The following is a 17,733-nucleotide window of genomic DNA, read 5'->3' as shown; positions in this document are numbered from 1 at the left end:
GATAAGTTGGGTCCACTGTCATAGAGACCGTGGCTTTATTAATAAACATTATATGACACTCATCAGGATGTGTGTGTGTGTGTGTGTTACCATACATATATTCTGCACAGTTGTTACCTGCATAACACATAATAGAGGTCTCAGGACTCAGCTGCACTGGCTCCTGCTAGAATTTTTGTGTGTGTGTGTGTGTCTGTGTCCGTGTGTCTGTGTCTGTGTGTGTGTGTGTGTGAGCCCTTGTTCTTCTCTCTCTCTCTGCCAAATCTGTCTAAGCCCATGTAATTAACAACCTTTCTCTGCTACCGCTAACCCTATCCCGTCGCCATGGTGATGCTGTGTGGCCACCAACGTGAGGAAGAATTCCTCTTGGGACAAAAGGGCCACTGTTTTCCCAGACCTACCCTCCTCTCTTCTCCTCTTTTCTTCTCTTTTCTCCTCTCCTCTCCTCTCCTCTCATCTCTCTCTCTCTCTCTCTCTCTCTCTCTTGCTATCCCCCTCTCTCTAGCCTCTCTAACTTGGGTGGGAGTATAGGTGAATACTCTCTCCAGCACTCTACTCTTCTGAGCTCATTATCTCTGTTGAAGCCGTGTCCTCTCCTCTGCCAAGAGACTCCTCTGTTCTCCACACTCTTCTTTTTTCTCCACCTCTCCTTCAGCTATACAGAGATATGCCGTAGCGTTCGGCTGTATTGTTCCCGTCTGTGTGTTAATTGATGCCGAGAGCAGGCAGAGAATGGAAGTTCTGTGACCTCCTTCATAGCCCATATCTTCTCTAATGTAGATGAAGGCTCAGTGGAATGGAGCTGGCTCTTCTCAGCTCTTCATTAGGATTTTAGAGGGTCATGCATGGCTTTAGCCTCACGCCTCATGTTTTCCCTACTCTGTCTCTCTCACTCACTCACTCCCTCATTATTCCTCCTCCGCTCTCACAGCAGACCCGTGTCTGATAGTGTGATCGACGTCCATTAGAGCCAGCCTGTTTTAACAAATTACCAACATACAAATCCACTACTGCTGAACTTCCCTCTGGGCTGTTTGGAGGTTTACTGATGTAACAGTGTCTTTGGGAAGGTGGATATATTTACAGTCCCTAGCACACAGTGTTCAAATTTCTCTACATGGAGATTTTTTTTAATCCATCTTATTTTTAATAGCAGCAGTTATGTTAATATCAGAAGTACAGTGGACATGTATGACAACCTGTACTCATTAGGATAATACAGTGATCAAGCATGATTTAGGCTACAAAAAAAGCAAAAAACATTTGAATGGAGAATGGAGTAGACTGGAAGGTGCAAGACAGTGTGACCAAGTTTTAGGGGTTTCAAAGGTGGTTTTAGGGGAAATGGAGCGAGAGAGAGCGAGAGAGAGAGAGAGAGAGAGAGGTTAGGACGTGGAATGTGGGGTTAGATTAGAGTTCCCACACAGAGCCCATTTGATTAGGGTTTGTAACTGAGCTCTGGACAGTGCCTCCCACCTTCTCTCTCAGCCTTAATCCCTCCTCTTCATGTCTGTTTGATCACAGCCACACAAAGGTGTACCTGTCGATCCGTCAAAGCTAATTACACCAGCTCAACATTATCTCCCCATTTGCCATTCACAGGCTTAACCCCTGTGTAAGAGAAGACTGTCTTACCCACTGTCCAAGAGGACATTCACTGTCTTATCCACTCTCTAAGAGTACATTGACTGTCTTACCCACTGTTTGAAAGAACATTCACTGTCTTACTGTCTGAAAAAATATTCACTGACATCCACTCGAATGTGTACATGCAACTTCACACACACACTTACACTTCACACATACACAAAAACACATGCATGTATACACACATATACACACACACGTTAATACACATACACACTTAAACATACACACACTCTTCCTGTGTATTCTTGTTTCTTGTTTCTACTCTGAAAATAGCCTCTGGACTTGACATTTTTCTCAGAGTGTAAATTCAGCAGACACTTCTCTCAAACACTGACACGCATGTCATGTGTTTGCTTGCTCTAGTGCCTTGCTCTAGTTCTGATCTGTGTGTGTGTATGTTTGTTTGTGTGTTTGTGTGTGTGTGTATTCTTGAGTATTCTCTTGAATAAATAGCTCTGAGGGTGTGAGTGGTGAGGGGCATCTGTGTTTGAATCCGATGGGCTTGGACACATGACTCTGCTCTGTGACCCTATAGTTAGAGCACACACAGATCACGGTACACTGTGGAGAAGGCAGGGTGTTAATGTGCCTTACACCGTTTTTTTTCCCCTCTCTATTAACAACTGGCTGCATTTACTCCATTTACTGACTCCATCTACTGATAGCTTCCAAGTGAGCAGTCTATCCTTATTCCTTTATTATTCACTGGAATAATTAGAGCAAAACATAAGGCCACTGAACATCTTTCACAAATCTTAGGGTAAGCCGATAACATGGAAATGTCACATTTACCTGAGGTAAGGTGTATCGTAGACTTTGTCACAGACGTTTTTTGCTCCTCCTTCAGCAAATCTTTTTCCCCTTTAAAAACCTTGTGTCCATGCACGCTTGACAAACGGTCCAGTCAGAGCCGGCATGAGAGAGCTGATCCAGGATCAGCCCCAAACACTCAGGTTTGGAATTTATATTTTTGTCTTAATAGTTTTACGTGCTCAGAGCATGCAAGCATGGATCGACTGGAAGGCAGACACACACACACATGCACATGCACACACACACACATACTCTCTGATGCAGGCTGGAGGAGGCCCGTGTCTCTGCTCCCCCTGCAGCGGTCTCCTGGGCTCTTTGGTATCCAGGGGAACTTGTAAGCTGCTTGAAATGGTAATGCTGCTCTGGTCCTTTTTTCTTAGTTTTATTTTTATCCATTTCCCCTCTATTCTCCTTTTTCTCTGATTCCCTCACTCCTTGGGCCTGACACAGCTGTGTCTTTGCTGACTCGCTTGCCCGACAGGGGCAGAGAAAGAAGAGTTTGTGTGTGTGTGTGTGTGTGTGTGTGTGTGTGTGTGTGTGTTTTATACCTTGGGCCTCACTTATACCACACTACACTGGGCTCTGGCTTTTCTCAGCTGAATGTGAACATGTCTGAGAGAGAGAGAGAAAGAGAGAATTTGGGAGAGAGACACAGAGAATTAGAAGGAGAGAGACTGACACTAATGTACACCAATAAATACTAAGCCATTTCTGTGGCCCAGACAAAAACAAACATTTAACTTTGGTTCAAAAAAGCTTGTGGTTATTATCGGCTGATCTAACTTAGCAGGTATACTGTGTTGTTCTACATGTGTTTTCTGAATGAACTGACTGCCAAAAGAGAAGGACTGAAGGGGTTTTGGAGGTGAAAAGGAGACAGAGAGAAGGAGCACAGCTGAACAGGAGGCAGGTTGGAACGATGCTTGAGGCAAGAATAAGGAGCACGGAGTATTTCTGATGACTCTCTGAAGAAGGAGGTATTTCTGCAGTCAGATCTCTAGAGAGAGAAGTCCTTATTTCCTCCAGTAGTATCTCTAGTTCTTTCTCTCCGTTCATTGTCCAGCTCAGACTCACAGCGGCACTCTGTTAATGAGGTCATCTGATCTGACATGAGAATTCACCAGTGTGTGTGTTTGTGTGTGTGTGTGTGTGGCACTCACACAGCCCTTTCCCAACACACACACACATCCTACCATGCACTCATCAATACAGCAGAAAGTTGTGTGTGTCGATACACAAAGACTGTGTTATTGACTGCGAGGAGACATGGGGTTAACATATGAGAATCTTAAGTGTGTGTGTGTGTGTGTGTGTGTGTGTGTGTGTGTGTGTGTGTGTGTGTGTGTGTGTGAGAGAGACAGAGAGAGCGCTAAGCAGTGGCCTTCCTCCTAAAAGGGCTTTGATCCAGTGGTAGGGCTGTTATAGCTACATGCATAATTGATTCAAGGAGAACTGATTTTAATTGCTTTCATTTCTCCCTCTCCCCCTCTGAAACAGCAGGGACAGCTTTTCCTCGTAAGCATTCACTCAGGAGATTACCAGGAGAGAAATGTGGAGAGCTCCCTCCTTAGTCTCTGCCATTGATTTAAGCGTTGCCGTGGTATTTGTTGTCGAGGAGATGCCTTCCCGCTATTTTCACCATCTTCTGTTGGCTTGAAGTGCAAGAGTATGCAAATGTCTCGCCAGAGCACACGACTGTAGAGACAGAAAGCCAAATCTGTCACGCCAGGATAGAGATGCCACTCGTCATGCTTTTTACATCACCTCCTACACAATGCAGTCAAACCCAGAGCGCATATCTCCCAGCCGCTCTTTTACACTCAGCCTAATAGAGCCATAGTCCGATGGCTGCATAGAGCAGACATGGTCCCAGACACGATAGTTGTGCTGTTGAAGGACATGAGTGAGATGAGCGGTAGAGCAGAGCTCACACACTGAGCAGTAACTCTGAGAGAGATCCCACTGCTGCTGGGCAGAGTGGAGTCTTTCAGCCTGGTGCTCTGTGGGTGTCTGGAGTTTGCAAGCTGTAGGTTTGAAAGGAGGGTAAGGTGAGGATTTATAGATTCAGCCCCTCCTCTCTGTCTTCCTCTCTTCTCTCTCTTTCTCTTTAATGTTTTTGAGTTTGAAGGTGCAGATCCACTGAGTCAGAGCGTGATGTGACGACTTGGCTTTGGATGTGTGAAAAGGGTGCTGTTCTCTCTGGACACACTCCTCCACCAGTTCAGCTTGGCTCACTTTAACTACTCACCACAAACTGATACCATGGAAACCAGAGACAAGAGCCTCCAGCATGTGAAACAGGATAAAGCCTTTTCCACTCAGCTACCATACACAGATAGATAGATAGATAGATAGATAGATAGATAGATAGATAGATAGATGCACAAATTGATGGATGAATGAGCAAAGACACAAATACAGCCCCATCTGCCTAAGGGGCACATCCTGGCAGAGTCACTCGTCATTAAACGTTCTTTTAGGACTCTACCTCTGTGGATCAGAGAGACCGTCATTTCGCTGTTTTTTTTCCAGGTCAGTGAGATCGAGGCTGTCCCGGGACCACAGCAGGAGAGATGACAGGCATTTCTCACTGCTTACCCAGTTGGCCTTTGAGTTGTGTGTAGTTACATTAGAGCAGTGAATGGAGATGGAGTGGCTGTGCTAGCGTGGGCTGTTTTTCCAGGACAGTGCAGTGTGATTACTTGGTCTACAGTGCCCTCTGTGTGAACTGCTCCTCTTCTCAGCCTGATTATGAAGCAATGGGAACCCCAGGGAGGGCATTACATCTGATTTGTGCGGAGTGCAAGCTTAACTGTACACTCTTTACAATAGGATTTTGTATAATCTTCAGAAAGTTTTTCAAAAGTGTCTCTCTCTTTTTTTTCTTTTTTTTTAAATCTCATAGCAGTTTGGATGCTCAAAGTCCAAAGAGGTAATCGTAAAAAGAAGACAGCTTGAAGGAGGGAGAAAGAGACAGACAGAGAGAAGGAAAGAGAGAGAGAGAGAAAGAGAGAGAGAGAGAGAGAGAGAGAGAAGAAATTGGATTATAAATTCATTTTAACAATCCCATAGGTGTTTGTACAGGGCTGCTTTTGTACCCTTAAAGTGACACTGGCCTGATCTGGCCTGTGTGAAGAAAACCATTGTGTAAAGAGAGGCAGTACTGGTGATCTAACCTGTCCCAGGGCCTTTCTGGATCACTCAGGTTGGAGAATGTCTTAAAGAGAGAGGAGAAAAGAAATGGAATGATGGCTATGGTTTGTGTGGTAATTGAAGAACTGAACTACTGACTCACTACAGCTAAACATGACTACAACAATGTCTACAGTGACTATAACAATGACTACAGTGACTATGACAATGATTACAGTGACTATGACTATGAGTACAGTGAGTATAACAATGATTACAGTGAGTATAACAATGAGTACAGTGAGTATAACAATGATTACAGTGAGTATAACAATGATTACAGTGACTATAACTATGATTACAGTGACTATAACTATGAGTACAGTGAGTATAACAATGATTACAGTGACTATAACAATGATTACAGTGACTATAACAATGATTCCAATGATGATAGCAATGACTATAACAATGATTACAATGACTATAATAATGTCTACAGTGACTATGATTACCATGACTATAACAATGATTATAATAATGATAGCAATGACTTTAAAAATGATTACAATGACTATAACAATGATTACAGTGACTATAACAGTGACTGTGATGGTACTTAGAGTGATTATAACAGTATCTATAACAGTAATTGCAGGGGCTATAACAGTGACTATAACTATTCACAGTGACTCTAACTGTGACTTTGATGGCTGTGACAGTGATGACAACAGTGACTTCAGTAGTAAATACAATGATTGTAACCACGACTATAACAGTAATTTCAGTGACAAAGGGTTGTGATTAAAGTGATTATAATGGTGGTTACAGTGATTCTAACCATAACAATTACGATTACAGTGACTATAAGGTGATTAACAGTGACCATAACAATGGCTCGAACAGGGAATACAGGGAATAGATTACTGTCTCTGACTGTGATTATTGTGACAGTAGTGACCACACTGACTATACCTGCAACTAACGCTGTAATTTCATGTGTCATTGATAGTAATTTTTGCAGTTAATGTAATTGGTTCATTAGCTTAAAATGTCTTGCTTTCCATATCATTATCTAGAAGAACTTTTTAAATTATATTTTTTATCTTTTGCTTTTTTTGACGCTGTTAAGACATCAGTAATTAGCCCTTAACTGATGGCATCTGTGGCCGTTGTCTTCTTTTGAAAATAATGATGTAATTTTAGCTCTGTCGTCCATCCAGAGCGACCAAACTAACAACTTTCCCATCATTAGCTGTCGCTCATCCTGATACATCGAAGGCTACACAGACTACCATCTAAGACTTCACAGACTATTTTGTATTTAAAACCTTTTTGGGCCATTTTATGAGGAAAACATGACCAGAATAGCTTAGACACATCAATATCAAATGCAGATTCTGTTCCTAACTGAAACTCAATGTAGCGGTAGAGATACTTTATTTAGGCTGGGAGATGAGCTTGTATGACTGCTGGAGAGAGGTGAACAGAATGAATAGTACTGCTAAGCCCTCACACATGTTTGCTCTGATCAGCGGGTTTGTTTTGGGTGGGTTTTGTCCTTAAGGTCCCTGATAGATCTGAGGGTGGCGAAAGGGCTGTATCCCCCCGGTCCCTGGGGCAGGTCATGAGAGGACTGGGGTAGTCTTTGTTATGTTTGTATAAAGTGGATCTCCACCCCCTCCGCCCTCTCCCCGGTCACTCCATACCCCAAATGTTTCATTACCGTGGCAACCGTATTCTTGCGAAAGTTCTGTGGTCAAAAAGGTCCAACATCTCACCTGTGAACTTTGAATCCTTTCTCATTTAGACACACAGCGCTCTCACTGAACCACATTCAGCACTGACTGTAGAAGTGTTCAGTCAGACTTAGTGTGCTGAATGATTTGACCGTTAGGTGCTGTTTTGAAGTTAGCGTTAATGTCTCTTGTGAGGTGGAGCTTTGGTCTCTCCTACTCATGGGAGAGTGCAATGCCAACCAAAAGAGTGGCACGCTATGGAGCAAGAAAGTTATTATAGAGGAGGCAAATAAAGGTTAGATGGAGCATGAAAACCTTTTCAGCTCCTTTCCACCCTTAGGTTGAGTAATGGATCTGCGTGCGTGTGTGTGTGTGTGTGTGTGTGTGCGTGCGTGCGTGCGTGTGCCTGTGCCTGTGCCTGTGTTTGTTTTTGTGTCTGTGCCTTAGCCTGTGGGCAAGAGAGAACTATCTCAAGGTCTCTCTTCCTCCTCTCTCCTTTAAAAAAAACACCAGAGAAGTGTCACCCCTAAGGAGAGATATCCCCCCTGTGAGTATTTAACATTTCACATTTATTTTATGGGTATCAAATGTGTGTGTGCATGCATGTGTATGCATGAGTTTACCCATGAATAAGTATGTGCATGTGTGTATGCATGTGTGTGTGTGCACATGCATTTGTATCGTATATGCATAAGTTTACTTGTGCATTACTGTGTATGTGAGTGAGTCCGTGTGCACACATGCATGTGTGTGATGTATGCCTGAGTTTGCCAGTGCATAAGTATGTGTCTGTGTGCTTGTGTGTGTGTGTACGTGCATGTGCATGTACACACATGCATGTGTTTACCAGTGCACAAGTGAGTGTGTGTGTGTGTGTGTGTGTGTGTGTGTGTGTGTGTGTGTGTGTGAGAGAGAAAGATTTGAGTTAGTTTCGGACGTCTGGCAGGCAGATGGTGGGCCCCCTGTTCTGGCGCTGTAGTAAACACCCTCCCTGCTGGTGCTCTGGATAAGAGCCCAGGGCAAAATGGGGTCTACAGCCTCCTCTCTCTCCCCTCCTCTACAGCCACTCTCCCATCCTCCTCCCTCTCTCTCTTTTTCTTTCACTCCACTCACTCACTCATTCAGGCACTCACTCACTCACTCACTCACTCAGGCACTCACTCACTCACTCACTCACTCACTCACTCAGGCACTCACTCACTCACTCACTCACTCGCTCACTCATTCACTCAGGCACTCACTCACTCACTCACTCACTCACTCACTCACTCGCTCACTCATTCACTCATTCACTCAGGCACTCACTCACTCACTCACTCACTCACTCATTCAGGCACTCACTCGCTCATTCACTCACTCACTCACTCACTCACTCACTCACTCACTCACTCACTCACTCACTCATTCAGGCACTCACTCACTCATTCACTCAGGCACTCACTCACTCACTCACTCACTCACTCATTCACTCAGGCACTCACTCACTCATTCACTCAGGCACTCACTCACTCACTCATTCAGGCACTCACTCACTCATTCACTCAGGCACTCACTCACTCACTCACTCACTCATTCAGGCACTCACTCACTCATTCACTCAGGCACTCACTCACTCACTCACTCACTCACTCACTCACTCACTCATTCAGGCACTCACTCACTCGTATACACACACACACATACAGTATTTATATAATTTTCTTTCTCTCCTTCACCCCTCTCTCTTTGTCTCTCTCTCTCTGAAAGCTTGTTTTGGACGGTTTTTGTTGTGAGGAGCTATCAAACATCAAGTGAAGTTTTATTTCAGTCATGGAAATGTTTTGCCCCCTGCTGGTGATCCTTAGTACTTCAGATTCATCAGAGCAGGACTTTGTGTTGTTTTAATTTAATGATCACGTCATTTTATTGCGATCAGCCACATGTTCTTAACTAAACTATTAGCACACAAGGGTTTTAGATAATGTTTTAGACAGCCGCCTCACAAATTCTACAACATGTTTATTCCCAAATTCAGACTTCACTGCTACTGCAATAGTAGGTCCTCACAATTTAAGCAGCTTTTTTTCTAAAAGATATTGTTGCTACTGATAAAATGAAAACTGTGGAAAAAACAGTGTTTTTGGATAGGGTTAGGGTTGGGTTCTATTTTTATCTTTAGGTAAAATCAAGTCAGTCTTCAGTGTATTAAAACAAATGTGTGTGTGTGTGTGTGTGTGTGTGTGTGTGTGTGTGTGTGTGTGTGTGTGTGTGTGTGTGTGTGTGTGTGTGTGTGTGAGTTTGCGTGTTTATGACGTCCTGACAGCAAGTTTGTTAGCATACTCAGGGGCAGGTGGCCAATGACAGGGATTGAATACACACATGGTAAATCATGGTATCCCAGCAACCAGGTAATGGCATTCTACTGTTGATTGTGAGTTCCACTTGCAGTATTTAACATGCCTGGGTTTGAGTATGCTGCATTTAGAAAAGTACAAACCCACTGCACACAGTTTTACACAGGTTACACAATTCCCCATGCCTAGAATATGCCCATATGTTCTAGAAATGTTCTCAGATTATGCAACTGTGTGTGCGTGCAGTATCTTTCCTTCTGTATTTGTTGAAGCATTACAGAAGTGACTTTGCGTGTTGTTGACATGGATTTGCCCACTCCCTGCCCACTGTACACAAAGCAACGCTTTCAGCCTGAAGCTACAGTTAATTACTCTTCATTGACTTGCCCTAATACAGGTCTGAAAAGATCAGGTTTATCACAGTGTTACCTGTGTGTGTATGCGTGTGTGTGTGTGTGTGTGTGTGTGTGTGTCTGTTTGATTAGGAGGCTGTCGTGCTGGATGCGTGCAGCTGTCCTGTGTTGTCAGGATGTGTTTAATGTTGGGAGAAGTAAGTAAGCCCAAACATTGACTGGTGGACCTTTAGAGTGGACCTTTATATGACCATGACAGCTTTCATTTCACCCAAGGCTGCCTGACATCTCTGCTACACCCTACAGCCCTCTGTGTGTGTGTGTGTGTGTGTGTGTGTGTGTGTATGTGTGTGTGTATGTGTATGTACGTGTGCATGTGCCTGGATGTGTGTGTGTGTGTGTGTGCCTTTTTTGCCTCTGTGTGTGTGTGTGTGTGTGTGTGTGTGTGCGCGTGTGTGTGTGTGTGTTTGTGTGCGTGTGTGTGTGTGTGAGCCTTTGTGTTCCTTTGAGTGTTTGATATGAATGTGAATGTATGTTAATGTGTATCTCTGTCTCCCTGCACTGACAGCTGTGTGACTAAGCACAGCTGGAGTTCCTGTAACACTGTGTGGAGCTGGTTGCCTGGCAAGTTGTCATGACACTTTAGTTGAAAGAGGTCCTCAGCATGCAGCTCTGTGACACGGCTCATGTCAGCTCTGCTTGTGTGGAGAAGTCCCTAGTGCAGAGCTCCGCGACTGGGCTAGCATCACATTCCCTCCTTTAGCCTGCAGTGTAGATACAGTCCTAAATGAGTGGATCAGAGGGCAGATGTACCCTAATGCACTGTTCAGACTGAAACACTGAAACACACACACATGGAGCGCCACTGACACACTGAGGCGTTCTTGTAAAGTTCAGCAGAATCGTCAGGAAGGGGAGCACACTACTGTCAGGAATAGCAAATTATCCAGTTATTGCTGTCGTCAGTAGACTGAGGAGGAGAAAAAAAGAAAACAGTTCCCTAAAAAAATTTTTTTAAAAATTAAAAAAAAAAAAATTAGCAGGCAAATCTTTACTCTTCCTTTATTAAAAGATCAGCTCTAAGGGAAGAGTGATAGTTGTACGCCATCACTAACAAAACAAAAAAACGAGAAAAGGAGGCCTGTAAATGGCCGGCAGTCTAGCCAACCTTCCTGCTCCTAACAGCAGACCTGAATATTCTGTGGTGGATAACCTTCTCCTAAGCCTGTATAACCTTCCCCATCAGTCAGGAGGGTGCACACGCCTCATAAACACTGACAGTGTGTGTTAGCAGTGTGGACAGCAGAGCACCTAACAGAATGCCAAGCGCTTATCTCTAGATAGATAGAGATAGAGATAGAGAAAGAGAGAGAGAGGGACAGAGAGAGACAGATAGAGTGAGAGAGACAGACACAGACACACACAGAGTGGAAGCAGAGAGAGAGACACATATACACACATGCACACACACAGACTGAATAAGTGAGTGAGTGATACATGTAAAGGCCCTTGATTTAGACGTGTGTGGGTGCTGTTGAATGCTTTGTTCCGAGTATCATGTTAATTTTATTGCTGTAAACTAGCAGAGAGAGAGAGGGAGGAAGAGAGGGAATGAGGGGATAAGAGGGGCATTTTAGTGGGATTAAAGAGCGCCACTCTCATTGCAGACGGCCTTGCCGATGAGCACTGTCTCAGTCTTCATGGATTTGGGATGGAGGGAGGAGGGGAAATGTGGGTGTGGATGGCTGTCAGGCTGAAGGGGGAAATGAAACATCAGGTTGGACTGCAGGGTGATGTGTGTGTGCTTTCTTTTTTATTTAAGACAGTGATTCATTGTTACAAAGTAAAAGGAGATTTTTCTGTGTCACTGCACAGGAGCAGTTCCATTTGAATTTGTGTCCATAGTAATTCTCTCTCTCTCCCTCTTCTCTCTCTCTCTCTCTCTCTTTCTCTGTTTGTCTCCAGAGTCACCTGGGCAGGACTTTGTAACATTAGACTACAGGCTGCGTTACTACCCCAGTATAACATATGCAGTGATCGGAAGCGCTGTCATTTTTGTCCTGGTGGTGGCGCTGTTGGCCTTGGTCCTGCACCATCAGAGGAAGCGCAGTGTGCTGCTGCCACGGGGGGTGCGTGGAGCTCATCAGCACCATCAGCCCCTGCTGCTGTCCCGCCTGGTCATCGTAGACAGGGGTCACGTCCACTCCGCTGGCCCCAGCCTCTCGCCCTCCACCACCTCCGCTCAGTTCAGCTCTGCCCCCAGCCTGCAGCTGCTCTCTGGGTCTCTGTTCCCCAGAGCCCACTCGCTGGACTCTCCTCCATCATACTCACAGGCTGTGATGGATGCCAGGTAGGACTGAACACATTTTCAGAAAAAAAAATCTAATCAAACTGCTTGGATAATTGCCACAGATTTTTAACTAATGCTGAATATTATTTTAAACTTGTTAAATATGGTCTGGTAAGACAGTCTGGTTTTATGTGTTTTGTTGTGTGCGTGGTGTAGCCGGCCACCCTGGTTCGATCTCCCGCCTCCGCCATACCCTCCTGACGGTAGCGAGCCGTCCGACAGAGAACCACCTGTGTACGAGGCCCCTGCTGAGTCCTCCTGTACTCCCAGAACCAGGACCACGCCAGCAGAATCTGGGTCCACCTCCAGGAACAGAGAGGAGTCTGACTCACTGTAGACATGGAGCTTAGACCTTGAGACACACACACACACACACACACACACACACGAGACTGAGCTAGTAGAGTGCTGAGAGGCCAGAGATGGTCTCTGAACCATTCCTGAATGCTGTGGTCTCCTCCACACACACTGTGCTTTTCTGATGTAGCAGTGACACAGGATTTCCTTTGCTACACAACCCAAGCACTTGATTCAGTGATTTGAAGCTGTTTCTCTCCAGTGCATTATCAGACAACTCCCCCTGCTGGTCATTCTGCCACATTGCCTTTTCATGGATCTGAGAGAGATGCCCATCCCAGCCTGCTGAGGGATATGAAAGCTGACCTAGAGAAAGACTGGTCTAATGTATAGAATAAGGGCTAATCCAACATAACAGAGTGGAAGAGCACTAGATCCCAATGCTAATGTATGTCTGACTGAGGCCACGTGTACAGTCAGTCCCTTTGTCCCAGAAGACTGGAGTCAAAACACGTCCTGTGACAAACGGCACACATTGTGTGACAGTGCTCTTCTGCTCGATTGCCGATCATTCAATCATGGACAATTTGTAGTGGCTTTTTTTTCTACTAGCACATTCAAACCCTCTAACAGGGCCCTATGCAATGTAAGTGTGTGAAAAGTTGAATGTGTCTTGTGTAATTAATATTGAGTTGTAGTGTACATATGTATATGTAAATGTAGAGTTATCCAGCCTGTTAAAACCACCACTAAAGCACTTGAATCTTCTTCCTAAACTCATACATGCTTCCCTCCCATTTCTCTGTCTCTAATCATTTCAAGTTTCTCACCTCAACTCAGTCCATTGACTGGAAGACTGAAAAAACTTTTTTTTTTTAGTCTGGTGTTATTCTGGTCATGTTGGAGACCAGTTTGTCAGATTGGACACTGCCCAGTCATGTTAATGGGTAAGGTAAGATTTGGTCAGGTGCTGTGTCCAAAATCATTCACTCATTCACTACTCCCTACTGACTATATAGTGTTTGGTACATAAAACACTCACTAGGGGATACAGGCAGACAGCTGTTGATACATTTCGGACACTATTTGGATGTTACGCAGCTACATAATTATATGCCGGATATTTGTAATGTTTTATTTCTGTCGCATAAACAAACGCCACAACATCTGAATCTGATTGGTCTGTAAAGACTTGCCTGCTTTCACGAGACAGGCCGCAATGCATGATGGTCTAAGTTGATCGATGTAGGGTTGGTTGTACCCTACTTTTCACGATGCATTGTGAGAGACTTTGAGTGCACTATTTGGGGTATGACAATTCTCACTACACATTCTGACAGCACTACTAAATGGCGAACTTGCTATATAGTGCACTACGTAGTGAGTAGTGAGTGATTTCTGAGAGGTGTCGTGTTGGAGACCAGTCTGTCATGTTAATGACTAAAGTAAACTGTAGTCCTGCTGCCTTGTGACCATTACTGTCTTATCAAAATTGCTATTTCAGTGAGGATTTGGGGGGAAATTTTGAATTTGTGTAAAAAAAAAAGTGTAATTTAATAATCCAAAGACATTTAAAGATTTCAAGGTCAAGGTGAAAATGGACACTCTCTCTCCTTTATTGACTGTAAATGAGTTGTAATTACCACAGGCTTCATCTCAATATGAAATCTTTTTTTTTTTTTTTTTTTACTATTGAACATTGATACTCCACACGGGAAAGTTACTGTTGCTGTTACGTTACTGTGTACAGTGTTAGCGCTCAACACAGGTAAGCTAAGATTACTGTGTACAGTGTTAGCGCTGAACACAGGTAAGCTAACGTTACTGTGTATGGTGTTAGTGCTCAGGATGGTAAGACATTGTTAAACTGGTCAGAAATGTTATTGCAGCAACTTACTTTTCATCATTTTTAGAGGATAGTCAAATGATGAGTAATAAAGGATTTCATATTTAAAAAAGTCACTATCATTAAAGATATTATTAAAGATAAACTGTATTGTTCAGTAATTATTTATGTGTACTAAGTGTATATTTACATGGCTGTTTACCAGGTACAAACATTTTTACAGAAATATCTGGTACATCTCAGATCTGACACTGTCAGTTCATTTTAAACTAACGGCGATCTTCTTTAAGATGGATGGTCTGGGAAATTAGCACTGGTGTAAGCGTTAGGCTAGGACTCCAGACAGAGTTACTGGGAAAAAAAAGCCCTTGTTCATTTGAGTATGGTATGTTTGCCTTGGTTTAACTGAAAAAATCCCAGGATGACTGTGGTGAAACAACCCACAGTGCAGAGGTCCTCCATCAGCCAATCAGAACTATTCACAATGAAAAACAAGTGTTTGGCCTTTGTTTCCTGATGCGTGTGCGCATGTTTTTGTGTTTGTGTATGTGTTTGAACAGCATTGTTACCAGCAATCAGGACTACATTAATTTCTCTTCCCTCTTTCTCTCTTTCTCTCTTCTCTCCCTGTCTCTCTCTCTATCTTTTTAAATTCAAAAACAAAAAAATGCAAATTCATAAACATTCTCAGTTCTCTGTGACAGATCACCCATTTTCAAAATCAGTTCTTAAACTGTGCACTGAACACAGACGTGAGCATTATAGTATTATATTAGTATTAGTATTAGCAGTAGTAGTATATTATAGTATTATATTATCACACTGAGTCTTTTGTCCAGTTGCAGAAATGACACAGTAAGATCAGCCGCTTTTGACTTATAGTGTCAAATGTGATTGACCATATAAAGACATTTTAAAGGTGTCACATACTGGATCATTGAGATGCCTGTTTGAACTCATAGTTACATTAATACCAAAATCCTAATTCATATCTTTGTCCAGATTTGAGGACACAGTATAAAAAAAACATTTTAATTTTCAAAGATTTTAATTAAATTTTTTGCCTGCAAGTACAGCAATAAAGTCATAAATAGTCTATTACTACACTCAACAAATAATATATCTTACAACATAAAACTCAAACAAGTATAACTAGAAACTATTTCACAGCATTTAAAAAGGGTAATCCTCTGTCTTCTTGGTTGTGGGGGTAGAAATTATAGCTGAGAGAATGGTAGAATTGTTCCCGGGTAAGCTTTTAAACACATTTCCTCATCCCGTCTGCTCCGAACAGTATTCCAGTCCGAATGTATTCCCTTCATGTGTTTCGTTTTACCCTCCATTAGGACAGAGGCAGAGTGAGATGTGTGGACAGGACAGCTCAGATGCAGCTGGCTGACACAGGGGAGTCTGCCTGTCTCTGTTCATTCATTAAAGCTGATACCCACTAGGCTTGGCTGGGTCAGACTGCTCCACACACAGCTGCCCTCCTGTACCGCATTCACTATTCTACCAGAGTAGAATGGGTTGGAGTGTGTGTGTGTGTGTGTGTGAGGGAGAGAGAGAGAGAGAGAGAGAGAGAGAGAAAGACAAACAGACCAAAAAATGATGATGAAAGGATGAATCTGATTAGTGATAATCATTTGTAAACCAATCATTTTTTCCAGTAGTGCACATTTGTTGTGAATGTCAATGCAAGTTTGTCATCGTAATAATTAATGTAATTAATGGTGTAAAGTATACTGAGACAGCTGACGTAAAGAAGCCCCTCCCCCAAAGTTATGGATCTGACAGGACAGCCAACGTTTTGAACAAGAGTGGCACTCTGTAGCCCTGTGGTACGACTTGCTGCTCCGTGCATTTCATGATTTATGTACTTTATAGGGGAAACTCCTCACACATTAACACAAATATAATTGATGGCTATGGACTGGTCAAGAGCAAAATATGGCAAAACAAACTAGGCTGATGATGGAGAACAAAACAAATGGCATGGGGCTGTTCCTGATTGGTCAAAAGCAAAACAGATGCCAACAGAAGTAAAGTTGTTTGGTTGATCGCACAGGTGATGACAGAGACTGGATGGTTAGCAGTGTCTGTTGGCTGCACTGACACCCGTAAGACGCCTCCTCCATTAGATGACACACACCACTGACTGTCAGAGAGTGACCCCAAAGTCCCACTGGAGGAAGGCAAGAACCACTTGAGTCAGTTTCCCTCTGCTAAACAAACAAACAAACAAACAAATGAAAGGAAACCAGCGACATGAACTCATACACTGAACTCTTCCAACATGTCTTCTCCCAGTGGAGAACTAGAGGTCATCCCCCTCTGACAGCAAGCAGAATACAACTAGAGAATTTCAGTGCACCCTCTCTCCACTCCTTTTCCATACTCTGTTCTGCTTTACATTGCTTATGTTTTTTAAAATGTTTATTACTTTAGTTGTTATTATTATGATTATTATTATTACTTCGACCAGCAGTGCAGTTAACATAGTGAAGTGTTGTTTTCTGTACCAAAGCATTTAAGAATTTAAAATGGCAGGCCATTGCAACCTATTAAATAGTAAAACCAATTAACCAATTCTGTACTAAAACATACAAAAATCTTTTTCTCCTGATATTATTTACATTATCAAACATTACAGAAACAATAAAATTCACATTTCAAATGTATATTTGTAATAATAAACCGTTAAACTCAATTTAACTTTCTCAAAATGTTGCTATAGAAATCTTGCTGTGTATCTGTACTCTGAGTTCCATAGTTCAGGTGCTCAGGTGTGGGGCTCAGGTGAGGGATTTTCTCCAGGTGTAACAGTGTAAGTGCCTTTCCAACAGGAAGGCCTGAGTCTCTACAGTAAGGGCTGCACTTCTACAGCAGTTATAAAAACTCTCATAGGACAGGACAGAGAATTCCCTTCGCTGTCTTCTCTATTTTCTGTTGATAACCAACAGTTCTGTGATTGGTTGTTCTTCTTGTAGGTTTGAGCTTACAGATCTGGGATTGGTGGCTTGAGGTCTGAGCAGGCACATGATTGGTCAGTAACAGCACAGTGAAAGCATTTCCAGCTGTTCAAAAATGAGCTGAACAATGGGAATGGATCTCCTCCGATGTCCATCGCACCAATTGATGGAGCAGAACCAACCACTGCCTCTTCATCCTGCTTGTCTGCCTTGCCCAGGGTCAGTGCAGGTATTGGAGCTCAGCGCTGGCG

The 17,733-nt window shown here is 43.2% G+C and overlaps 1 protein-coding gene across 1 annotated transcript in view; it reads left to right on the top strand.

Annotated features, from left to right (window-relative positions):
* The window catches only part of ldlrad3 (low density lipoprotein receptor class A domain containing 3), a 43,376-nt gene extending 30,669 nt beyond the window's left edge, over positions 1-12,707 (top strand). Inside the window, exons 5-6 of the mRNA XM_030765280.1 lie at positions 11,986-12,370; positions 12,527-12,707. Coding sequence (XP_030621140.1) covers positions 11,986-12,370; positions 12,527-12,707 — 566 coding nt within the window. The remainder of the gene's footprint in view (positions 1-11,985; positions 12,371-12,526) is intronic.
* Positions 12,708-17,733: the final 5,026 nt, after the last annotated feature.

Source organism: Chanos chanos, chromosome 2 (assembly GCF_902362185.1).
Source record: "Chanos chanos chromosome 2, fChaCha1.1, whole genome shotgun sequence".
In the NCBI taxonomy this organism is placed as follows: Eukaryota; Metazoa; Chordata; class Actinopteri; order Gonorynchiformes; family Chanidae; genus Chanos; species Chanos chanos.
The sequence above is the reverse complement of the archived record's forward strand: the minus strand, read 5'-3'. Positions and strand labels throughout refer to the sequence as shown.